Genomic DNA, 26,248 nt, shown 5'->3' with positions numbered 1-26,248 from the left:
GTGTTTATGAGAAACTGGGCACAGGCCACAACCCACCCATCTCTACTTCTCCCTTTTTGGCACTGATCACAGTGGGGTAGATCTGGATGATGCCCAGAAATGCAAACTAGGCCCCCTCCCCCCTACTTTGCCCTCCACCACAATGTACTTGGGATTTGGGGGGTCTCTAAAAACAGCGAGGGGGAATTGGCAAAATTCCTCACTTTTGCACCGATACAAGTATCTTCCCCAGAAGTGGAAAGCACCTAACCCAATATGTACCTTTACATTAGCATTGAGGCCAGCATTAAGCAGTTAGCTTTCTACTGCAATCTGAAGCAGGTTTGACTTTGTATCAGCCAGACTAGCCTTTCCAGTTCAGATGCCATCATCACCAGTCATTCTGCAACTTGACAAAAACACAGGCAGGGGACCTGTCATGATCTGTGCTGTGAGACAGAGGCTTAGTGGGCCTAGGGAGCCTGTGAGCCCTGTGTCTCAGCAGGGAGAGACAGCCTACAATCCTCAGAATGCTTGGCGCTGGTTTTAGCCAATCGGCGTCCAAGTAGGCTCTGAGGAGAATTGCTTAAAAGCTCTCCCAAGAGACAAACACTGTTCTTTCCTCCTGAGAGGTCAAGCAGGCAGGATGACTGCTGTTTAGGAGGAAGACCCCCACTCTGAGGGAGAGCGTGAGCAGACCAAGGCCTGGCAGCCTAACAGATGAGGGATAGTTAAGTCTAGTCATGTTAGGGACTTTATTTTCCTTCACCCACATTACTATACAGTTTTAAAGCACCTTATCTGTTCACTTGCTCTTTATTGATTTTCCTGTTTAAAATAAACCTTTTTATTGTTCTTTGTTCCTCTGCCTGGCCTACATGCCTATCTTCTTGGCCAAAGCAAGGGAGAACTGAAGGGCTTGGAAGGGAACTCTTGGCCTTCCCAAGGAACCCTAATTCCAGAGTGGTGACAGCATCAGGTGGCACCCCCATTTGGATCATGACAGGACCTTTCCATCAGCCTACCTGGCCCAACCACTATCCATCGCTCCACTGGCAATTAGATACTCTGCAGAAGAAAATGTGAGATAAAGCAAAGCCCCTCTCAATGGGCAGGTTTCACTCATCTGTAACCTACTTTCATGGTTTACAGTTTTGGGTTTTTTTGTTTGAAAAGAGAAAAGGCGGGGGGGGGAGGTGTTAAATAAATAAAATGTATCTTCCTGGATGTAGTACATCAATACAGCTTGAGTAGCCCTGTCCTGGATAGCCCGGGCAAGCCCAATATCATTAGAAATTGGAAGCTAAGCAGGGCTGACTCTGATTAATACTTAGAAGGGAGACTTCCTTGAAATACCAAGTTGGGAGAATGGGGCAGGCTTTATTCAGCCATCTCTCTGAATATCTGCCAGGCCCCCACAGCAGGGGTCAGTCACCAGAGGTCAACATGACTTCCAAGTGCAGACACACACACACACACACAAATACAAAAAAGTAGCCTTATATATCAAGCAAAATACCTGCCAAGCTTTTATTCTGTCCTCCACTGATAGATACAATTTTTTTGAAGTTAGTTTACATTTACATAAAACAGATACTTACAAAGAGAGAAGGAAAAAAAAAAGTCCTGGAGAATTTGACACGAAGGCGAGGAAGCGCCACTCCCTTATGCAATAACCCAATAAAGCATAAACTGCTATGCCAACTGCAAATGTCACATTTGTTAACGAGCCTGAAAAGAGAACAAAGAAATAAGCTACTGCATTAAATACTGATACCATTTCTCCAGGACTGCAAACTCTGTCAACAGCATCTATGTTTTAGAGGACCACAATTCTAAAAAACCCTTACTCATGAAAAATCCAAATTGCTTCGGTAACCATGTATGTTCTGGTCTATAAACCTCCTGAAGTTTAAAAGACATGAAACATTTCTATGGACTTCTGTGAAAAACGAAACTATTTAAAATGAGACTGTGCTCCTGGCATCTTAACCCTTTCTCTACATTCCTTAATCTTAAGACAGCTTACATAGCTCAAAAATCTGATCTTAGAAAATGTATTAGATTCCAATTATTTTTAAGCTTAGGTAGATAAAGTAAGAAGTGGAGGACACGCAATACTCAAACTAAACAAAGAGGGGCAAAGAAATGTTGCAGTTGATGCATCTCTGAATATTCTGATAAATATTCTAGGAGACAGAAGCTGCAGAACTAAAGCAGAAAGCCCCTTCCCCAAAAAAACTTATTAGCACTTCAATCCAAATCACATTGAACTGAAAAAGTAAATCCCACTGATTCAAGTAAACATATTCTATGCCAATATTCCTAGGATCATGACCTTATAAAGATGTGGCTTGAACAGAAATTTCTGAACAAACATTCTCAGTCAAGGCAATTATAGAAGAATCCATGCTTAAAGAACGAAATGCTTGCTGTCTCCTGTATACAGTATAATTAATAATATATACCATGAGAGGAGTTCACAAAACTGCAGCTGAAAAACTGCAGCTTATGGACCCTTTGACATGGTTGCCATGTCTACCAATACATCATCAATGCTATTGTGAAACAGTAGCTCCCTCTCCCTGCCAAGTCCTAATCAACCATCTCAGCCTGCTTGATGGCTGAGAGATACTAAACAACACAGCACCTGAAATAGCAGGCAGCAGGGAGTGAAGCACCTCTTCAGCCTCTCAAGGGCCAGCTCTGCTGGAAGGGAATGATAGGTGAGCCAAGAGAGACCAACAGGAAGGAGGAAAAAAACAGATAGGGAAAATAGACAGGAAACAGCAACAGACAAAATGGGAAGAAAGCAACTGAAGAGAAGAAAAATCAATAAGAGAATGAGAAGGCATGTCTCATTATCGTTTCTGCACGGTAATAAGAACATACATGGGGAAGCGGGGAGAAGAGGTCAATAAACAACTGGAAAAATAAAGGGATAATCAAAAAAAGCACAAGATCATATTTTGCAGACAATACATCTACAGGGGTATAATTGAACCCCACATACATTGAGAAAACAAATAGTCACACCATCCTGAGAGTGATCGCTGGTGTTCCCATAGCCTGATGGCACAGCTGAGTGCATGATCCAATTCCACCAAAAGGCTATCAAAGTTCTTAGGCTATCAAAGTTCTGTCTGCGGAGCCTGACCTTGAGAACTCATTCTCATATACAAGCTACCCTCTCATACTACAATTATAGTGATGGAATAACATGCATCCCTGACAGATGGTTGGTCTTTCCAGCATTCATTTGGGGGACAAAAATTTTGATCACAAACCTTTGGGCAGGGCCATTGTTTTAAATAACACTATATAGTGCCCAGCTATCATTAAAAATTACCTAATAATGACATCTAGGAGCCAGCAATAAAATGTTGCTGCGGCTTTCTCCTGCCTTTAAGAAGTGTGATTTTGTTCAGCTCCAGTTAAACAGGAACTGGAATGTTAGAGCACTATACAACACTCCTATTCAGGCATGAGGGATGAGCTGGTGGGGGATCATAATGGGTGGCTGTAAAAAAAAAAAAAAAAGGATGTCTGTTCTCTTTCCCACCATCCAGAAACCTCCCCCATGTCCACAATACAGTGATAAAGCACTCAAAGTGAGGAGGCCAGCTCCTTGAAACATTTTGGCCAGGCATTTCATCACACTTACACACATGGCATACTGTTTAGAAAAGTTCCAGGCAGTCAGCAAGCCTGGACGTGAGCCATTTATCATTGAAGTGGAGGGATTTTCTTGAAGTTAGGGCCATTTCCTCCCACCCACCCCAATGAAATCTGCCCTTATCCAAGTCAGGCTATAGATTCCTCCACCTTTCTTTGTGGTCCAGAGGGGGATTTTTTGTGTCTTGGGATTTTCAAGAGATTCAGCCCAATACAGAGAGTTTCCTCATTCTTCTGGACAATGGAGAAATGTCGAGTTTGCTTTTTTTTCTTTTAGTTTCATAGAGGTTTGGAAATCAGGGAAGTGCCTCAATGCTTTTCAGATTATTTTGAGGATACAAAGACCTTTGGAGGATTTGGGAAATGAGTGGGGACCACTCACCATTAGGATGTAGACAAAAGGCCTTCACCTATAAGGGCATCAGGGAAACAGAGGGAAACATTTACATACATTAATAATCTTTTCTTTTTTGGGAGGGGGAGCTGGCCCTGTGTTTGGGGCAGAGAATACAGAACAAAATAGGTACTGTGAATGTTTGTGTTTTTTCCTAGATATGTGGAAAATTTTCCCTGGTTTAAGGAGTACTGTTCAATCATCTGCAAGCCTGACAAACAACCTCATTCACTGATTGGGGTGGGGGGGAGAGGCACTAAGAAAGATGGCTTCTCCTTCAAACTTAGAAAATAATTGCATGTATATGCAGAATATCAAGAATAAAAAACCCACCACCATGATATAAGATTCTGTTGTAGAAAAAATAAAGCTTAGAGTCCTGCCATTTCAAAGTTTTTGAGCACTGAAACTAGGAATGATTTTCAGAAGAGAAAAATGTAATAAACACCCATTAAAGGCAACTGACTACAAAGTATTCATAAACCTTCAAACACAGTTCCTAAGTTTTTGCTGGTTGACTGAAAATGGGCTGCCACCGGACATCCTACAGAAGCTGGTGATCATAGTCAGAACCCAATACCGCCAGACTGGATTGAGACAGCGCAAATAGTTTTAAATTGATAAGTGAACTATGTTTTTATATGTTTTATGGAATTGGTTGTTTTTATGATATTGTAAGCCGCTCTGAGTCCGCTTGCGGAGAGGGCGGGATATAAATGTAAAGTAATAAATAAATAAATAAATAAATAAATTATTTGGTTAGCACAATGAGCTAATAAGGTTCTACTTCAGTAAGTTTCCCTTCTGAAATAGACTCTGGACTAAGACTATTCAAGTTTTAACATCCACTGAACATAAATCCAATTTTCCAGAATTTTGAGAAATAGATTTATTTTAGAGATTGAATCAAGTGCTAATAGCTTACCTGTCAATGCCCAGAATGATTTTCCTACATATTCTTGTGTCAAAACAAAAGACACTAAAGACATACCACCATTTGTAATCCCAACAAAAAAGCGTGACATTGCAAAAATTTCATAGCTGGGTGCAAATGCTGAGATATACCCAAAAATAACGTCGAAGAAGAGACCTGCAAAAAACACATACAGTGGGTAAAATCTAATGCATTAGTCCTCAATAATGAACAATGATAAGGAAGGAAAAACATACTACCTTATCGCACCTTGGGTGAAATCTTAGCTGCACTGAAGCAAATGATCATACAGCATTCTTAATGTCTTAAAACTTACTAACTAGACAAAACAGTCCTCAGACACAGCTAAAATCATTCTAGTAAAAAACCTAGTAAAGACTACAACACAATGCTGCTAGTGTTAATTTAGCCTAAAATAGGTGATAGTGAATACTAAAAATGTTGACCTAAGTAAAGTAGGGCAATCATATTAACTGACAAAGGACTATTCATACTAGCTGACAATGGACAAACATGCAAATAAATGAGTCTATGCAGGAAAATTCCACAAAATATTACCTGACATATACACAGACTTCCTGCCCAGTAGTCCCAACATTTATATCTAGCTAGCTTTTTGGTAGAAAAAGCCCAGCAGGAACTAATTTGCATATTAGGCCATACCCTGTGATACCAAGACAGCTGGAATTGTGTTCCTGTCTGTTCCTGCTCAAAAAAGTCCTGTGTGTCTGCGTGTGTGTATATGTGTGTGTGTTCCGAGACTACACATAATTAAGATTAACTGTCTGAAAATTAGATATATAATAGGATATATACGGCAACTTATCCCAGAGGTGGTTCTATTAGAATTGCTAAGGATGCACTGATGTCCTTACTGATTTTGTGCTATAATCTAATATATTACAAATAATAACAGCAATGTGTGTATCTGTAAAGTGAAAACCTTACTAAAATCTTAAGTGATTATTTTTGGTTTTAGCAAGGAATATTTTAACTATTATTTGTAAGCCTACTTCAACCAAGAGAAAAAGCAAGCTAAAAATGTTTTAATAAATATATTTAATACATTTAATAAATAATAATAAATTTAATAATAAATAGATTTAATAAACAAACAGAAACCTGTTAACTAGACCAATCATTTAGATAACATACACAATTCTGTAAAGATTAAATCAGATTTTTATAAGATTATCACTTGAACCAATATAACCTCAGCAACATCGAATTATCAGTTGCAAAATATTAACATAGTACTGTAATACAAACTTTCATTGATTATTTACAATATCCATACCAGGTCTAAATTTTGCAATTTTTCTTTTGTAACGTCGTGATTCTTGTGGAGTCGTACTGGAATGATACAGTTTATATCCATAAAATTCGTGAACACTGATCAAGTGATTTTAATGTTAAAAAGCCTAATGAAATATATTTTTGTAAAAAAAAGACTATTCATACTAATTGACAAAGGACAAACATGCAAATAAATGAGCCTGTGCAGAAAAATTCCAGAGAATCTTACCTGTCATATACACAGGCTTCCTGCCCAGTTTATCTGACAATGGGCCAAACATTATATTTCCAATGAGTAATCCAGCAAAATACAGGGAAGATGCCAGGCTCACCTTATAGGCTTCATGTTTGATTAAATACCACTGTTGAAAATAAAAGAATGAATAGTTTATCAATTTAAATACAATAACAAGCCAATAAATTCCAAGAGTCAAACTAGATATGAAAAATTAAAAGTCTGAGAATGACAAGTTCCCATAGAACAGAAGACTGGGAAAGCAGATTGTTTAAAATAGCAATGAGTGGTGCTTAACTTCTCCCCACCCAAACCTTTTCTCCAAAAAACTTGCTTACACTCAGCCATTTTTCACTCAGTGAGGCTCTAAAAATGGATATGCCACTAGAGGAAAAAAATTTCTAAAAGATCACAACATGCTATCAATTTACTTTGGAACGTGACTATAAGAACATAAGAGAAGCCATGTTGGAACAGGCCAATGGCCCATCCAGTCCAACACTCTGTGTCACACAGTGGCCAAAAAAATTATACACACACACACACATATATATATATACACACACACACACACACTGTGGTTAATAGCCACTGATGGACCTCTGCTCCATATTTTTATCTAACCCCCTCTTGAAGCTGGCTATGCTTGTAGCTGCCACCACCTCCTGTGGCAGTGAATTCCACATGTTAATCACCCTTTGGGTGAAGAAGTACTTCCTTTTATCTGTTTTAACGTGACTGCTCATCAATTTCATCGAATGCCCACGAGTTCTTGTATTGTGAGAAAGGGAGAAAAGTACTTCTTTCTCTGCTTGCTCCATCCCATGCATTATCTTGTAAACCTCTATCACCCCGCAGTCGACGTTCCTCCAAGCTAAAGAGCCCCAAGCGTTTCAACCTTTCTTCATAGGGAAAGTGTTCCAACCCTTTAATCATTCTAGTTGCCCTTTTCTGCACTTTTTCCAATGCTAGAATATCCTTTTTGAGGTGCAGAGACCAGAATTGCACACAGTATTCTAAATGAGACCGCACCATCGATTTATACAGGGGCATTATGATACTGGCTGATTTGTTTTCAATTCCCTTCCTAATAATTCCCAGCATGGTGTTGGCCTTTTTTATTGCAATCGCACACTGTCTTGACATTTTCAGTGAGTTATCTACCACGACCCCAAGATCTCTCTCTTGGTCAGTCTCTGCAAGTTCCCACCCCCATCAACTTGTATTTGTAGCTGGGATTCTTGGCCCCAATATGCATTACTTTGCACTTGGCCACACTGAACCGCATCTGCCACGTTGACGCCCACTCACCCAGTCTCAACAGATCCCTTTGGAGTGCCTCATAATCCTCTCTGGTTCTCACCACCCTGAACAATTTAGTGTCATCCGCAAACTTGGACACTTCACTGCTCACTCCCAACTCCAAATCATTTATGAACAAGTTAAAGAGCATGGGACCCAGTACTGAGCCCTGCAGCACCCCACTGCTTACCGTCCTCCACTGCGAAGACTGCCCATTTATATTCACTCTCTGCTTCCTATTAATTAGCCAGTTTTTGATCCACAAGAGGACCTGTCCTTTTACTCCATGACTCTCGAGCTTTCTAAGGAGCCTTTGATGAGGAACTTTATCAAAAGCTTTCTGGAAGTCAAGGTAAACAACATCTATCGGGTCTCCTTTGTCCACATGTTTGTTCACCCCCTCAAAGAAATGTAACAGGTTAGTGAGGCAAGTCTTCCCTTACAGAACCCATGCTGAGTCTTCCTCAATAACTCGTGCTCATCAATGTGCCTACTCATTCTGTCCTTGATAATGGTTTCTACCAACTTTCCCGGTATTGAAGTCAGACTGACTGGCCTGTAATTTCCTGGATCTCCTCTGGAACCCTTTTTTAAAGATGGGGGTGACATTTGCTACCTTCCAGTCCTCAGGAACGGAGGCAGATATCAATGAAAGATTACATATTTTTGTCAGAAGATCCACAAGTTCAACTCTGAATTCTTTCAGAACTCTTGGATGTATGCCATCCGGACCTGGTGACTTATTAGTTTTTAATCCATTTATCAGTTGTAGGACCTCCTCTCTTGTCACCTCAATCTGACTCAGGTCTTTCAACACCCCTTCCAAAATTAGTGGTTCTGGAGCGGGCAAACACTTCTCGTCTTCCACAGTGAAGACAGAGGCAAAAAATGCATTCAGCTTCTCAGCCATTTCCCTATCCTCCTTCAGTAATCCTTTTACCCCATGGTCATCCAAGGGCCCCACTGCCTCCCTGGCTAGTTTCCTACTTCTAATATATTTGAAGAAATTTTTATTGTTGGTCTTTATGTTTTTTGCAATATGCTCCTCATAGTCCCTTTTTGCCTGCCTGATCACAGTCTTGCATTTGATTTGCCACAGCCTGTGTTCTTTTTTATTAATCTCACTTGGAATAGCTTTCCACCACTTAAAGGAGTCCTTCTTACTTTTTACAGCTTCCATTACTTTGTTTGTTAACCATGCAGGCCTTTTCTTATGCCTGCTTGTGCCTTTCCTAACTTGTGGTATGTATTTTATCTGAGCTTCTAGAATTATAGTTTTAAATAGTCTCCAAGCTTCCCCAAGGGTTTTGACCGTATTTACCTTTCCTTTCAGTTTCCTCCTCACATGCCTCCTCATCTCAGTGAATTTACCCCTTTTAAAGTTAAACGTGGTTGTGGCGGTCTTTTTGGGCAACTCCCTATTTACACAAACGGTGAAATCAATAACATTATGGTCACTGCTCCCAAGCGGCGCAGTCACTTTTACATCTCTCAACAAGTCTTGGGCATTACTTAGGACCAAATCCAGGATCGCCCCACCCCTGGTAGGTTCTGAGACCATCTGCTCCATAGCACAGTCATTGATAGCATCAAGAAACTCAATCTCTTTCTCTCGACCAGAACACATATTGACCCAATCAATCTGCGGGTAGTTAAAATCACCTATTACGACACAGTTTTTACATTTAGCCGCTATCTTTAAGCCTTCCATCATATTATAATCGTCCTGTCTCTGAATCGTCCTCTCTCTTTATATTACTGAAAATAATATAAATCTGCTTAGTCATAACTTCATTAAAATAAACCAGATCTAAAAGTGCTTATCAAATTAAAACATCCCACCTTTCAGATACAACTGTACCGAATTTTCTTAGCTAAAAATTTGCTTAGGATACCTCTATAAATCTCTCCTGGCCACCTCTTGCTGGAACCATTTCAGTTTTGCTGTGCCCTCCTTAATTGTGTATTGACCCAGATGGTACACATACTGCAAAAAGCTTAGGTGTGATTAAAAAGATGGCTGTTCTAGAATCTCACAAAAAGGGCTGCAAAAGGTCTTCTGCTACCCGCCCTGTTAGAAAATTTATCAAGAAGAAAGCACATTTATCTCAGACCATCACAGATGAGCTCTCTGGTCTGGAATACATTTTGGAGTTTTGCGTAGGTAACAACAGCAGACAGACATTGGTTACTATGGTAACTAGCAAAATGTCAAGCTGAATTCATAATGACTACATGTTTAAACAGCTGGACCTCATATTTCAATCTAATTCTAGGAAGCTACAGATTTGGAGCCTCTGATGAAGTCCTTGATATGTGGGTTAATCATCGGTACAAAAAACCTAAAACAAACAATGTTACACACTGGAGTGCAAATCCAAGGAGGGGGGTGAGGGAGATGAACTACATGAACCACACTTGGGAAAATGTAAGTATAGATGCATAACATGCAGAATCTTAAGAATATATCAGTCCCCAAGGTTTTTTCTTTCTGTAATTCCATTTCTCACACATGTGGTTCCTGTTTCTTTCCTTCTGAGATCTGCCACTCTTTACCTACACAAAAATCATTTTACAGATGTGGGAAATTCAAATACAGTTCTTTAGATGAAAGCCCCTTTCATTGCTGAAAATATTCAGAAGGGGCAAGATTATTTGGATGTTTACTCTGCCAGAGCAATATAAGAAGCAACCTTCAAAAACTGCAAAATGAAATAGTACAAACTTTGACAAGGTTTGTGGTATTGACAATTCAATGATGAGATGAAAGAATTAACAGTGTGGAAGAAAACCAACTCACACTATTTTTCTATCTTTTGCAAGATCATTGCACCTCCATGACTTATTGCAAGTTTGCAAGGACATAACAAAGTTTTAACAAGATGAGTAAGTGCTGAATAATGAATTTGTAACCCTCAACATCATGTGCAGATCATTACACTATTTTCTAGCATGGATTTTAACCAAGCAGAGAGGTGCAATGTTCCGGATAATCATAAGCACTTCCACACATACAGTTGCAAGAGCAAACATTTTATTGTACTATAAATCAATAACTTCTTTTTCCCTCATCACCCACATTCTCCATAATATAAAAAACAGTACCTGACAAAAGCAGCTTTGACTCTCAAAAGCTTATACCCCAAAAGTGTTGTTGGTTTCTAAGGTCCTGCTTGACTTGAATCTAGTGCTTCTAGTGCATACCACCACGGTCGCCCTTTGAAACTACAAAGTACAGTATAATCTGACTTGCATTTGGTGTACAATGGTGACAGAGCAGGGTACTGGTAAGGAAGGGAGAATAAGAGCCTAAGTAAACTTGTATCTACTTAGAGTTCAACAGATATACTAAGAACACAAAATGTGAAACTACTAGAAGTTGTACTCTCTCTCTTTGGAAATTAACTTGGATGAGTTCAAGGTTTTGATACTGACCTTCAAGGCCTTGAGCTGTCTAGGACCAATGTATTTGCAGGACCACCTCCTCTGGTATATCCCCCAGGAGAGTGTTACGCTACTCGGATAACTATCTGCTTGTGATCCCCAGCCCTAGAGATCAGTGTTCCCTCTAAGCTGAGTTAGTGTGAACTAGCTCACAGTTTTTTAGCCTCCGGCTCACACATTTTTTCTCAAAAGGATGGCCCCAGAGCAAATTAATGTATGTAGTAGCCAAATCACTCACTCATAACTTTAATGCCAGTAGCTCACGAAGTAGAATTCTTGCTCACAAGACTCCACAGCTTAGAGGGAGCATCGTTAGAGACATCCGGCTGTTCTTGGTCCAGGCCTTTTTAATCCTGGCCCCAACCTGGTGGAATGCTCTGCCAATAACATCAGGACCATGTGGGACCTATGCAATTCATCAGGGCCTGCAAGGCAGCCAGTGGATCAGGGAGGGAGGGAGAAAGCATTTACACATGACTTCTCTCTGTCCCTTCCCTCCCTGAGTTGCCCCACCACAGTCGGATGGCTCTGGGAGAGAAGAGAGAGAGCTAAAAGGCATGTTTAAATGCCTTCCCTTCCCTCTCCTCTAGCTGCCCTGCCATGGTGGGGAGACTGAGTGAAGCAAGGCATAGAGAGAAGACATGTTTACATGCCATGCCTTCCCTCCCTGAGCCACCCCCTGCAGCAGGGTAGCTGGGGAAGCAAAGGAGATACATTTTAACATGCTTCTTCTTTCTTTCTGAGCTTTCCCAGCCAAGATGAAGGGAAGAGAAGTTGGCTTTAAATGCCTTTCCTCTCCAAGCACCAGGCCATATCCATGGGTCAATTTCACTCCCCTCTGCCTGTCAGCTGTTAAGTTTAAATAGCCTAAACCTAGCAGCTCACTGGCGGGAAGTGAAACTGATGAGTGGAAGAGCAGGAAGCTTGGGGACGGAAGGCATTTAAACATGCCTTCGTGCCCTCCCCTGGGTATAACAGACCCAAATATATTCAAAAATACTGAATATTTCCCAAAACCCAATACTATACCAATATTGGTATTTGGGAAATTCTGCATTTACCAATATTTTACAGGTCTGATATACTCAAATCCAAAAAACCCAATTTTTTTTTTCTTGCAACCCCCCCCCCCAACATCAGAACTAAGTAAAGGTGAAACAGAAATATAAAAACCACAGAATTTTCTGAAAACCTTCCAGAGTGTGCAAGACTTATTCTGAACAGGCTACATGAAAGACACCATCTTTCTTTTTCTGTCAACAAATCTATTTCATGATGTCTTGTTGCTTCTAAGCCAATGATAGTCTTAAACCCAAACAGCCAAACTAAAGTTGACAGCTGAAGAGCCACTGCCATTTTTCTTATAAAGCATAAATAGTAGCTACTGGAGACTCTGGCTTAATAAAGGCAATACTGTGAGTAGATTTTTTAAAAAGGTAACACTTTAGAGCAGGGGTCCTCAAACTATGGCCCGCGGGCCAGATGCGGCCCGCTGACGACGTTTATGCGGCCCGCCGGGTTATGGCAAAATCAGACCGGAAGTGACGTTCGAGTTAAACTCGCGTTAGCAACGCACACTTCCGGCACTGGGCTGAGGCGGCGGAGACAGAGTGTGAGGTGATACCGAGGTGAGGTGAGTTCCCAGGCTGGGGTGTGTGGTATGGGGAAGGGAGAGAGATGCAGAAGATGGAGAACTGATGGCCCGCGGCCTTGTACAGTAACAGCAGCCCGGCCCTCCAACAGTCTGAGGGACAGTGAACTGGCCCCCTATTTAAAAAGTTTGAGGACCCCTGCTTTAGAGCAATTATGTCCGCGCTTGCGTGCACAAACGTGCATGTATCCAGCTTTCCTGGTGCTCATTTATTGATGCAGAAGGAGAAATTTGTGAGTGTGTGTGAAGTGCCATCAAGCCACAGCTAACTCACAGTTTTCTAAGTAAGTCATTAAGCAGAAGTTGTTTGCTACTGCCTTCCTCTGAAAAGTGTTCTGCGGTGGTCTCCCATTCAAGTACTGACCCTGCTTAGCTTCAGTGTTAAAGGTAACACCGTAGAGCAATTGTGTGTGTGCTTGCATGCATAAGCATGCATGTGTCCAGCTTCCCTGGTGCTCATTTATTGATGCAGAAGGAAAAATTTGTGTGTGTGTGAAGTGCTATCAAGCCACAGTTCACTCACAGTTTTCAAGGCAAGTCATTAAGCAGAAGTGGTTTACTACTGCCTTCCTCTGCAAAGTGTTCCTTGGTGGTCTCCCACCCAAGTACTGACCCTGCTTAGCTTCCAAGATCTGACAAAATCAGGCTATACTACATCATTCCACATCCCTAAACTCTACAGTACCTTTATGTTTTCCCATCCAAAGAAACAGCAGCTTGGAAGGGAGGGGGGTTACATCAAGCAAATTATAGGGGGAGGTTGCAGGGAAAGGGATCAAAACTGAAGTTAGGGCCCTGAAGAATTATTTACATTTTTTTTTTTTAAAAAGGGAGATCCTGCCACAAATCCCTTAGTGAAACTTATTGCATAAAAAACTTCAGCTGCCCATTTCTACACATTAAGAGGTGGGACCTTTTTCTCTGGGATTTCCGGCAGCCCTTAGCACTGACTTGTTTTAATGATACCTTTTAATGAGTTAAAGGATTTCTGAATTCCATTTATTGTTGTTACCTGCCTTGGGTCCTGACAAGGCTGAGAGAAAGGCAAATCATATAAATATTCTAAAATGAATACATAGATTTTGATGCAAGTTGCCCTAATCATTGATTTTCCTTCCAGTAAAAATGCAACAACTATATTCAAATAAATAAATCCATACTTAACAAATTAAAGCTACATTCAGGTAACTGCATTTGCATAAATTCTTCCTACTCTTTCCTCCCCTCCCAAGCCGTTTTCCCTGCCCACATTTAGACTGTAAGCGATCTTGATTATTGTGCTTTAAAGCACCAGGCACTTAAATAGAACTTAGTGATAAATTAGTTCAACAGGCAGAGATCCAATGAATCTTGAATATAACTCGAATAAAAGAACAGACCTTTTCCACCCAGCCCTTTATGCTGCAGTCCCTACACAGCCTCCCCCCCACTCAGCTGATCCAGAAGGTTGGGGGATTCTTGAGATTGACATGAGAAACTATAGTGGGAGGAGGTGTTTCATAGAAATCACAGACAGACTGGCACTCTGGACAAGCAGATGTATCTTCTGTCTGAATTCAAGCACTTCTAAATTCAAACCAATGTTTACTAAATTATTTCTATGAGAAAATAATATTCAGCAGAAGCACTGGTTCTGGAGTACTTCCTTGAATCATCACAGGTCCCTTTTACTATAACAGACAGAAGGAACAAAACTATTCAACAAGTCTAAAGCACAATTTCTCATTCGTTCTGCATTCATCTCAATACCATGTATAAAGCTTTTCTTAAACTTAACTTTATGCTACAATGGGGAGAAAGTATTTCTTTTAGCTTCTATTACAGAAGCATTAATTTGCCACACTGAAAAAACACAGGAAAGACCATAACTGCTCTCCAATGTTCAATAACAAATCCTTTTAGAATTGTTCAATCAAGCAGCAGCCGTATCAGTATTTAGTTCATGTTTCCCCCCTCCCCTTTGTTATGTTATCTGAATGTTTCAATCCAAGAAGAAGAAACATTATGTTAACTGCAGAGATATGTTTGTCATCTATTTGATGAGTAGAATGAATAATCCAAACAAACTGAAATACCACTCTGAAAAAGACTGTGAGAATGAAGTAACTCCTGCTGCCAATGATCTTTCAACATTTGTTCAACACATGGAGTGGAGTGGAGAGGAGCAAGACTACACTTGAGCCTACCAGGGACAGACACATGGACCAGACCATGGACCACATATAGTTAATGGTTTATGAGCCCGGTCTGTGCACCCACCGGAACAGACCTCCATGGACCATCCCAGAAGGCTCAGGGGTCTGTGACTTGCAAAAGCCACGCAACATGCGAGTGAAGGCCAGTGACTTCACTCACTCCTTGGCGGGTGAAGTCGCCTCTCGGCCTTCACTAGAACACTGCCTGCCTTTGCAGCACACAAGTGAAGGCCAAGCGGTGAGTTCATCCACTTTCAGGTGGGTGAACTTGCCACTCAGCCTTCACTCACATACCACCAATGTGTGGTGCACAAATTGAAGGCCAAGCAGTGAGTTCACGCACTTCCAGGTGGGTGAACTCTCCACTAGGCCTTCACTCATATGCCACCCAGCTTTGCAATTTTAAATGGCTTTTACAAAGAGGCTAAGCGGTGTGTAACTTTGAAAAGCACATTTAAATTTTAATGGCCTTTGTAAAGCGGTGTGACACACGAGTGAAGGCCAGAAGTGGGTGAACTCACTGCTCAGCCTTCACTCATTTGCCACTTGGGTTTTTCAAAGAGGCCAAGCGGCAACTTCACCCACTTCGAGTTCACCCAGAAGTGGGTGGATTTGCCACTTGGCATAACAGTCCAAACAGACTGATCCAGTCCATGAAACATGGTAGTTTGTGGTCCAAGAGTCTGTGAATCCCACAGACCAAACAGACCACCATTTTTCTGGACCATGCTCCCTACACAAAGCTTCTACACACTGGTTTCTTGATCACACAAGTAGAACCCTATGCATGTAAAGTTGTGTATGTGAAGATTCTTCTAGCTTCTTCCAAGTGTTGGAAGAGATCTTGCAGACAGGGTATTCTAATACATGGGAAAGCAGAAGGGAAGCTCTCTCCTGACTGCCCAAATACAGCTGGTAGTTTTTAATACCCCTTTTTCTATTTGCTCTGGGATTAAAAACTACCAGCTGTATTTGACTGCACTGCACTCATAAAAACAGGCGTGTCAAATATGAGAACGATTTAAATACGCAATATGATGCTTAACTATTTAAGAGGAAAAACTATAATCGAAATTTTAAGAAAAGAAGCAATGTTTAAACTGTGATGCATCTTTTTGGACTAGAGGTAAGAGTACCAGGTCAAACGATTTCTTTGCTAGCAAATTCCATATACTAATTTAATGAACCACAAAACATGTGCAAATCCAATGAAAACATACTTTTCTCCCAAGATTTCAAGAGGCAATGGCCTACATCAAAGCCACAGGGTAAGAAAAAAACATAAAATGTTTTTACTTTATATAAAAACATAAAATGTTTTACTTTATATTAAAAAATAGTAACCCTAATGTGTACTTACCTCAGTTGCTATAGACGTGAAGTTATTAGCAAATCTGACATGCTTTGCAAGAGCTTCTGTACTTGTTGGAATCTCTTCCTGATCAATGTGATATTCTGGCACGGCTCCCACTATTAAAATAAGCATAGACTGGAAGGCCACAAACACCTTAAAAGTAAAAGAAAAAGTCTATTAAGGGGGATCAAATATTTTACATAAGCAGGATTTGAGGGGAAAAAAGCCACAACATTCTGTCATGCTTTAGCATAACAAAGAAACATAAAATAGGATAGGGTTAGGCAGAAGGAAGCTTGAGTCGCAGGGAGTCACAGCGGTTTTCCTGATGATGTCTCATAAGTCACCATTTTACTTTCTTCCATATGTTAATCGTTTCCATTCACTCCTATGGGGCAAAATAAAGCACTGTACTCTAGGACTCCGTTTCTGTCATGGTGACACCATTGACAGGTTCTCAAAGATAGCAACCCTAAAAGACTGCAATGTGTCACTGTGTATAACACAAATGAGCTACCATCCCCAGGGATACATGGACAAAAACACAATGCCAGATGATTTATTCATTTGCAAACATTAAACAGGCATCCTTATCACACATACACACCCCAACAGAGACACCTGTTCTATTAAAATGCAGTGGCAGTGGAAAATAAACAGATTAGGGCTGAAATCCTAAATGCACTAACAAGGGAGCAAGCCACACTGAAGCTAGTGAAACACAGTTAAAAATCATAACCAGTTAGGAAATATTTTGTAATTCAAAAACTATGGGTAACATGAAATGCCTGTTCCAAGCTTTCTCAATGATCCTTTATTTCCTATATTAGATTGTTGCTGAATCAAAGTTCACCACTTGAAAAATCATCTCACTTTGCTGTTATAGCAGCTGAATTAAATTTTATAAGAAACCTTTCAAATAAAGATTTCAGTTATGGAAACAATAGAGCCTTCCACAGCATTCCGTAGCCCTAACTAGAGATGTGAAAGCTGTGCAGAGGGAAGGAAGAGCACCCCTGTTAGCTCCTTTTTCCAATGAAAGAATCTGATATTTGGAGGAACAATAAATATTTAAGTATATTAAATAATAATTCCTATATATACTGTAAACGCATAATTATTAACCATGTTTTAATGTTACTGTTCATAATTAATACGTTCTAATGTGTACACAACTACTGAATAGTCCAGAATTTTAAGCAATATGAAATTTAATTTGATATACAAGTATTTCTATTTTCAGCTTGATTTTTTCTCTACCTCTTGGATTGCAGAAACTAAGATACATGTGCTAAGGCTGCAAAGGCTGCAGCAGTTTGCAGTTCTCTTGGAGAATGAGTATATTTGATTGTAGCAAACTACAATTCATAAATATGCAAAATTACGCCACTTTAGAAGCACGTTTTTTATCTTTTTTAAAGCAGTAAACAAAGTTACTTTCCCCAAATATTTTCCCCAAGATTTCAATTTCCCACCCCCAAGGCTTTTAAATTTTTGAGAAATTTTACATTTTCACCATACCCTGACACCTTAAGAACGTATCTCAACCCCCAAAATAATTTTTACAACTTCAGCAACAAAGATAATTAAAATGATCTAAGAAACAACCTAGTCAGAATATAAATATAAAATAGAGATAATATACAGAATAGAAATCTGTAAAATATATATTTCTCCTACTTTATATAAAAATAGAAATATGAATTCTAAAGATGCATCAGGTAAACTCAATATGTGAAGTATTAAAATTTTGCCAATGGGTAAAAAGTATTTCAACAGTATATATTTAACTTTTAAAATAAATAAAGCAACACACAGCTCAAACGAAAGGTCGGGTTGATCTCAGATGAAATGGCAAAAATATAATGTCCAATTAACCATTCAAAGAACTTCCACTTTTCTTCATAATGCATTTTTCTGTATTTAGCCACAGTTTTATTCCACTGCACACATACTGAAGTCACCTGAGTATCATTTTTTCAAGATCAAGACCTCAATATTTTAAGTTAAATGCTTAAGGTGTTATCTTTAAACACCATTTTCAAAGCTTTAAACACCATTATTACTTTCCCTGCATCAAGATACAATTCTCTTTTTATCTGCTCCTTTTGCAGTAGGGCATCTATCACATGAAAGACTTTACCATTATTTTTAATCAAACAGGTCCAACCTATTAAAACTGAGCCAGAAGATCTGCATATTAAGGAAGAATTTGTTAATAAGATTAATGCTGTTTGGCTTGGACCTGATATTTCTGCGAGGGAAGATTAACGATGAAAACACAGCCTCAGACAACAATGATGCAACTTGCTTCTCTGTTCAACTCATAAATACAGCACAGAAGTCACTTCCTCATAATATCATCTCATACTACTTTACTAGCCTCTAGTTGGAGAACACCCTGACCTAGATGGCTCAGGCTACCCAGATCTCATCAGAACTCAGAAGTTAAGCAGGGTCAGAACTGGTTAGTAATTTGATGAGAGGCCACCAAGAATGTCCACACTTGCTCTGCAAAGGCAGTGGCAAACCATCTCTGAACATCTCTTGCTTTGAAAACACTACAAGGTTGCTGTAAGTCGGCTGTGACTTGATAGCGTTTTACACACACACACAGTTGGTGAAACCACATGGGCATAATAATTTATATGCTCCTTGGGTGTGATGCCATTATTTGACAATTCCCAACAACTGAATGCGGTGAGTGAAAAGAGATCACCAACCGTAAGTCAAGAAAGCATTTAGCAAGATTTTCCTCAGTGACTGGATTCAGAGATCACAAGAAACACATTTGTTTAAAAAGCAGGTTGTTGCACAGACCCTGGTCAGTCTCCCAAACACACATCAAAAACCTTCATGCAGAACCCCTAAACGCTATCCTGAGATCCCCTGAATTGGCTCGCTGTTAGTAAAGTTTTAGTACTGGTGCAACCACTCACTATTGCTCAGTGGTACTAAGTGGGAGAGGTACAACTGCAGGGCCTAGAAAAAACTTGGCTATAGATTGTCAGAGACTCTCTCACCCTGTATTTCTGTCTAGCTGCTTCACTGCATTCCCTAAAAATTTTTAAAACTGCAGAAAAACAGATTTTACGGACTTTGGCCCCTCTCCATTTCTTGACATTTTATCCAATTTTCTAATCGTGTCTTCTCTGAGAAACACATGACCATGGCTGGAATTCTCTCTTCTTCATTTACTCTCTTCTTCATAGGGTTCCTAACAGGCCAAGAGAAAAATGTTCTAGGGCAGGCGTGTCAAACATGCAGCCCAGGGGCCAAATCAGGCCCCTGGAGGGCTCCTATCAGGCCCACAAGCAACTCACTGTCATCTTCTTCCTTCTCCCTCTCTTGCTTCCTTCTGCATCACCGCTTGCTTTTTCAGGCATGCTCAATCACACAGAATTGTGTGATAAATAAATGTAACAGTGGGGGAAGGAGAGCTAGCTTTGCCAAGCTCTCTTGGTTGCTCAGTAGAGCTATTGAGCCAAGCCTCTCTTCCTTCTGTTGGTTAAGGCTCAGCAAACTAGTGAGGTGGATTAGGCTGAGTGTGTGTGTTTGTGTCCTTTATAAAATTTATAACTCCCTGACCTGGCATTACATTTTATGACACAGATGGCCTGGCCCAAAAAGGTCAAGCTCCGGCCCTCATAGCAAATGAGTTTGACACCCCTGCTAGGGGCTTAATGTGAGGAAATGAGCAGCTGATGCTTTTCACTGCATAAAAGTAAAGAACATCACTGGTTAAAAAAATATATCCCACTGAACCTCTATTAAAGGGCCTGGACAGGGGTTTTTTTCCCTCCATGCAGCTAACAACCCTACTTCTTAAGATACAAAGAGGAGATAAAAACAGAGTTCTCTTTATAAGGAGATAGATAGGTGAGCTGTGAACAGCTTTTGACTGAAATAATATTTCAAATGGAACTATGTATATGGTGTATGCTGACAAACTGGATAAAAGGATGCAATTTAGTAAGATCTTATGACCTACTGCCTTTTAAATTTCTCCTTGGAAAAGGCTGGAGAAGCAAGGCCCACTTGGTAAGTCTTCAACAAAATGGGGAGAAGGGGGTAGAATGACAGAAAGCATGCCCTGAGAAAGCACCATTAAGAGCTGAATTCATCTTGGGCACTTACATTTTTCTGTAGCACTGTTCAATGCTGTGTGTTTGTGTGTATCTGCAGAAATCTGAGGGGAGTAGTGCTACTGAACAAACTGGGATTTCTAAATTTGAGTATAGTGAGAAACTACAGCTTTCATATCATTGCATATGATAATGGCACTCGTCTGCTCTGTTCCATGGATGAATGTTATGTGCTCTAGAAAATTGCAGGCATTTTCCACTCCATTTTCCTACAAAGAAATCTACATTGTACAAATTAACTCAATCATTATATACAAAGTTTTGGTGCTCCTGCTATTTGAGCTCAAGGAGACTATAACTCAATCATTATATACAAAGTTTTGGTGCTCCTGCTATTTGAGCTCAAGGAGAATATAAAGGTTGTGATTACAGAGAACATTCAGAGGCATTACACCCAACATTTAGTCTATCCATGGCTGAGACAACAACAAAAACTGAGATTCTAAACACAGTAACAACATATCCCATAAAAGACTCAAAGACCAGGACAGTAATCTTCTCCATTGACAGAGGAGGGTTCTATTTTGTTAGGTGTGTGACTGTCCACTTTTCACTGTCATCCAGAACATTAGTTTCCACCTTGCAATCATAATATAAAAAATGAAGAAAAGAAAAAGATTTAAAGGAGTTAGTCATGCACAGAGCTGCTGCTTCTTTTTAAAAATACATTTTAGACATCATTACTCTGAATTTTCCAAACCCATAAAAATCATACTTCACTTCAGAAAACACATTCCAATTTCACCCTTTAGCGGAAAAATTAAACATTACACATAAAGCCCAAGCCCCTTGACACATCACTAGATTGTTCTTGGTTACACTCTTAAAGCCACTATGATGTCATAACTAGAGTCTGGTAGTCAGCTACTAGTTTTGCCACAGGTTGGTTTGAGATTGGAGCCTACACTCACTCCCAAAACAATCTGCTGCCAAATCCAGGGACTACAAATGCCATGCCCACTCTTTTGTACCCTAATTACTAACTGATGTGGCCAGATATTCCTCAAGGCAGCGGTTCAAATTCATTTGTTATGAGGGCCGGATTTGACATAAATGAGACCTTCTTGGGCCGAGCCATGTGTGTCATAAAACGTAATGCCAGGTAGCAAAGATATAAACTTTAAAAGGATAGACAACTAAAGATTTTTTAAAAAACTTAAAACATACATAAAATTGCAATATTTTGTTTAACGGTCCCTGATAACTGACACCTCTTGCTTTGAATTATTGCATCAAAATCTGGAGACAATGTCTGTGATGTCGCAATCTTGAATAGGCTGTTCAGGTGTGTATCTGTAACTTGTAAGCTTAATTTTGATTTATTGACATTCATTACAGAAATCTCATGGTGGAATCAGCTCCCTATAGAGGTTTGGGCCCTCTGTAAGACGGAGCTGTTCCGCCATGCCTTCGGCTGAGGTGGGCAGGCGTCCTTATCTTGCTACACCATCTAACTGGCCTCCCAACACTGACTACCATCTGGACAGGAGGAAAAATCGGGCTGATATAGTTGACATCTTTTGGACATCAAGCTGTGAATTTAAGTGTCCACGCTGCCTTAAGTTAAATCCGAGCTATCAGCTTAACTGTTTTAACTTCTTAATATGTCCTAATGGTTTGTTTTACTGTCTATTTATTGATTGTTGTAGTGTAATTGTTGGTTTTAATTGTTTGACATGTTGGAATCCGTCCTGAGCCCATTATGGGAAAGGGTGGAATATAAATTCACAGAAATAAATAAATAAATAAATAAATAAATAAATAAATAAATAAAAATTGTTTGAGCCTAAGACCCAGGGGAAAACAGGAAACAGCTGGGCATTGTGAGCTTTTGTACATAAGTTGATTAATGTGCTGCTCAGCCAAGGGAGAAAAAAGAGGTTTTGCTCTGTAACTCCTGTACGATTGAGCCAGCCTGGCTAAGCAAGCTGCGATGCAGAAAGAAGCAAGAGAGAGAAGAGGAAACAGATGACAGTGAGTTGCTTGAGGTCCTGATAGCAGCCCTCCGGGGGCCTGATCCAGCCCTCAGGCCGCGTGTTTGACACCCCTGCCTCCCTCAGGGTTTTAGAGCTGTCCTAAGAACTTCCAGGGACTGATGTCCAGGGTACAGCAGAATCTAAACCAGCTTATCAAATGGGAAATATGTTCATCAAGTCTTCTTGCTTCTTAAATTGGGTTACAATATAGATGACTGTGGCTGCTTCTGTACCATTTCATAGTTGCTTTTGATCCATTCACTCATTTTATTACAGAGGATCTGAGTCTACTTATCACTTCATCTATCACTCCAATGTTCCCTTACTACTGCTGGTTCATTGTGTACAGAAATAAATGGCTGGCTGGGACATTCAAACAAAACACAATTGTGCATAATGTAACTGATCTCTATCTTCTCAAAGCTTGTATGTTAGTCAAGCTAATTTAATTTTTAAAACAACTCCTCTGTAGCGTGTGTACCACCTCCACAAAACGACAAAAAGAGATTGAGGAAAATTTTCACTTTTATACATCAAAAGTATATATGTAGACCCCTGTGCATGCACTGACACAGGAAACTCTATTTTACAGGAATAACTTCCCAGCTCAGTATCACTAGCTGTAAGTTATAGTTTCCAGCATCCAGGTCCAACAGTGAATTAATATAGATGACTGCTTATCTCATGACAAGGTGATTGGTTGATTGCCTGTATTTAAAAAGTGGCACATCTTTTTTCTACCTTGTGTTTCAATTAATGCTCAGTTTACATGAAAATCTATGCAGATCATTGATTAAATTACCTTAAATGCACACAATCAAGAAAGGTTCATTAACCAGCCCTGAAGACAAGATGAGCCATCATGTATGTCACCTTCAGCTAACTTGGAGGGGAAAATGCAATATACAACTGAGAAAAGACTGCCCACAGGCAGGGTAGCCAACAGACCTGGAGAAAAATGTTCCATCCCTTTAAGACAGGAAACTGTGGCCCAGGAACCACATGTGGCTCTTTCACATATATTGTGTGGCTTTCAAAGCCCCCACCACCCCAAGGGTTGGCTTGGAGAAGGCATTCCTCTTTAAATCACTTCTCCAAACCAAGCCAGCTGGTGGCTTGCAGAATGCATTTCAAGTTAAAGTTGCTTTCTTCCCACCTCTCCCTCTCTACCATCTATTTGCCTTCCTTCCTGTCTTCTGACACTCAAACACATGACATTTATGCTATGTGGCCACCCCAGCTTTAAGACATTGTTTATAGCGGAAACAAGCAGGTGAAGCTTTTCAGGGAATGGGGAGAAATAACATCCTGTTATGCCTCTGTTAAAGAGACATGGCACTTTTCTCCAGGCCTGCTAGCATCCCTATGCTCAAGAAATTATAGGAAGGCAAACAAATAATGTAGCAGCGATGGTAAAGCTTAAACAAGTAGCTAAGCTGCTTGAATGGAAAGCTTTCGAGGAACCCTACATAAGCGACCATGAGTACCTTGAAGGAAAAGGGAGGGATTCAAAGTAAAAACAAAACAAAACCCAGATATTATATATATTTGAATTAAAAACTGTTTTCCATCACATAACCCCAGCAGCAGCTTACAACATTTTTTAAAAATACAAATTTCTTCTCCGCACCACCACCCCTCACCACTTCCAACATAATCATCCTAAAGGTAGGATTCAGAATTGCAGTTGCTTAGATGGTAGATGTTTCTTTCTCCCCAGGTGAAAAGGTCCTTTAACATCTCAGAAGCCATGAAAGGAGAAACCAGATGCTGCTATGCTTCATACGTAATTCATATGACCAGTTCAGAGCAGCAGTTGGTTGGCTGGTGCATGTTCCAGCCAGCTGTGTTAATATCCTGGGCACCAAGCGGGGAGGGGGGGGCGTTATAGATATGCAGGGGGGCGTTATATTCAGAGAATTTGCCTTCATTTATGGCTCCTTGTGCCTAGCAGGCAAAATTCCACAGGTGCAGAATCCTGAAGCCCTGTAGGGGGGCATTTATTCTTACCTATATATTGTTCACTTTCAGCAGTGACAGCCAAGGTCCACTTAGCTCCTACAGTCTTTCAAAGATCTCCCTCAATCATTCTATCCTCACAACGGCCCTCAAGGTTCTGCTTGAGAGTGCGCAACGGACTCAAGGTCACCAAGGCAGGATAAAGATTTGACCCCTCCGGTCCAATGCTCCCTCTGGGCTCACGCTAACTCAGCTTAGAGGGAACACTGCTGTTGTCCAATGTTCCCTCTAAGATGCAGAGTCTTGTGAGCAAAAATTCTACTTTGTGAGCTACTGGCATTAAAGCTGTGAGGTACTACATAAATGAGTGTGCTGTGGGTTCATCGTTCCTGAGCTAAGACAAAAATATATGAACTGGAGACTAAGGCTAAATCCCCCAGACCTCATGACACGTCACACTGGCCTTCCTTAAACATTTCCCCTTCACAACAACCCCGTGAGGTAAGTGAGGCTGACAGCGCGTGACTGACCCAAACAGCCCGAGGGTGTCTCCCGCCCACCGCTCCCAACCACTAGCAGGCAAGCAACGCGGCGCCCTGCCTGTTGCCCTGGCAACCCCCACCCACCCCTCTCTCGCTTTCCCCTCCCTTCGCGGCGCGCGAGCTTCGCCTAGCAACCAACGGGAGAAGCGAATAGGAAGTCGGGGGGGGAAGGGAGGGGGGAGTCCGGGCGGCCCTCGGAGTGGGGAAAGGGGAGGGGCTCGGTGGTCCTCCCAACGCCCACCTGCAGCAGCACCAGGAAAGCGGTGAGGCGTCTCTGCCTAGGGCCGAACTCCCCCACCAAGCCGAAAGCCTCGTCCAGCTCCATGGCGCCGCTCGGTCTCCCCACAGCATCCCCGCCGCTCCCCCGACCACGAACGGCGAGGCCTCAGACCGTTGGGCTCACTCGCTCGGCGTTGTTGTCGTCATCACAATGCTGAGGTGGCGGCGGGAGGAGGAGGAGGAGGGGGGAAAGAGGCAGAGGCCGAGAGAAGCCGACACGCCCCCTGGCGGCCGCTGTCCGAACTCTCGCAAGACGTCGGGGGAGGGCTCAAGAGGGGGCGCTGCTCCACCCCGCCCCTTTCCCGAGGAAGCCAGCCTGAGCGCGCAAAGGCTTCTGGGACAGAAGGTCTGCGTAGAAGAGATCTGGTCGGAGGTCGGGTTATAGGTTGAGCTGAGCAAGCCGGCTCAGGAGTAAAACTCGAAATACATGCATAACATAGATCTTGGTGATGTGTTCGCGATGGATTGTAGACTTCCAAAAAATGAGGACTTTTGACTCACTAATGAATTACTGAGAGTGAAGAACAGCCAAGAAAGAAGTTTTAAATTGCTTCACTGACGCCGGGTTTTTTAACTGTGGTTGTAGCGCACACGTGCGAGTAAAACCCCTGGGATGATTTCCTGCCGATGTGCGCGAGCTCCAGTGACATGTTTGTAAATGCTCTGCGCGTTTATGGCACTGCCCTGCTCGGGTCAGTCGCAGTTCATCGGGAGTCACTGGGCGGTGTAGTAATTGCAGCCTTCGGGTTTAGTGGGAAGTAATTATTTGCGTCCTGATAAAAGGCGCGGAACTGAGTTGGCATCTGCTGATCCTTTGCACGTTTTTGTAGAACTTCATTATAAATTTGCATGAGATCGAGTTACCTGGCCGCAGTCCTGGGTGCCTGT

The 26,248-nt window shown here is 41.2% G+C and overlaps 1 protein-coding gene across 2 annotated transcripts in view; it reads right to left on the bottom strand.

The window, feature by feature from the left end:
- Positions 1-25,503, bottom strand: part of LOC132591034 (solute carrier family 22 member 15-like) — a 39,770-nt gene extending 14,267 nt beyond the window's left edge. Inside the window, exons 1-5 of one of the 2 annotated variants that reach the window (XM_060263906.1) lie at positions 25,323-25,503; positions 16,466-16,612; positions 6,508-6,640; positions 4,974-5,138; positions 1,581-1,710 (exon numbers count right to left, since the gene is read on the bottom strand). In XM_060263906.1, coding sequence (XP_060119889.1) covers positions 1,581-1,710; positions 4,974-5,138; positions 6,508-6,640; positions 16,466-16,612; positions 25,323-25,406 — 659 coding nt within the window. In that variant the 5' untranslated portion in view covers positions 25,407-25,503. The remainder of the gene's footprint in view (positions 1-1,580; positions 1,711-4,973; positions 5,139-6,507; positions 6,641-16,465; positions 16,613-25,322) is intronic. The other variant, XM_060263907.1, reaches the window with a different exon arrangement.
- Positions 25,504-26,248: the final 745 nt, after the last annotated feature.

Source organism: Heteronotia binoei, unplaced genomic scaffold (genome assembly GCF_032191835.1).
Source record: "Heteronotia binoei isolate CCM8104 ecotype False Entrance Well unplaced genomic scaffold, APGP_CSIRO_Hbin_v1 ptg001331l, whole genome shotgun sequence".
Taxonomy (NCBI): Eukaryota; Metazoa; Chordata; class Lepidosauria; order Squamata; family Gekkonidae; genus Heteronotia; species Heteronotia binoei.
The sequence above is the reverse complement of the archived record's forward strand: the minus strand, read 5'-3'. Positions and strand labels throughout refer to the sequence as shown.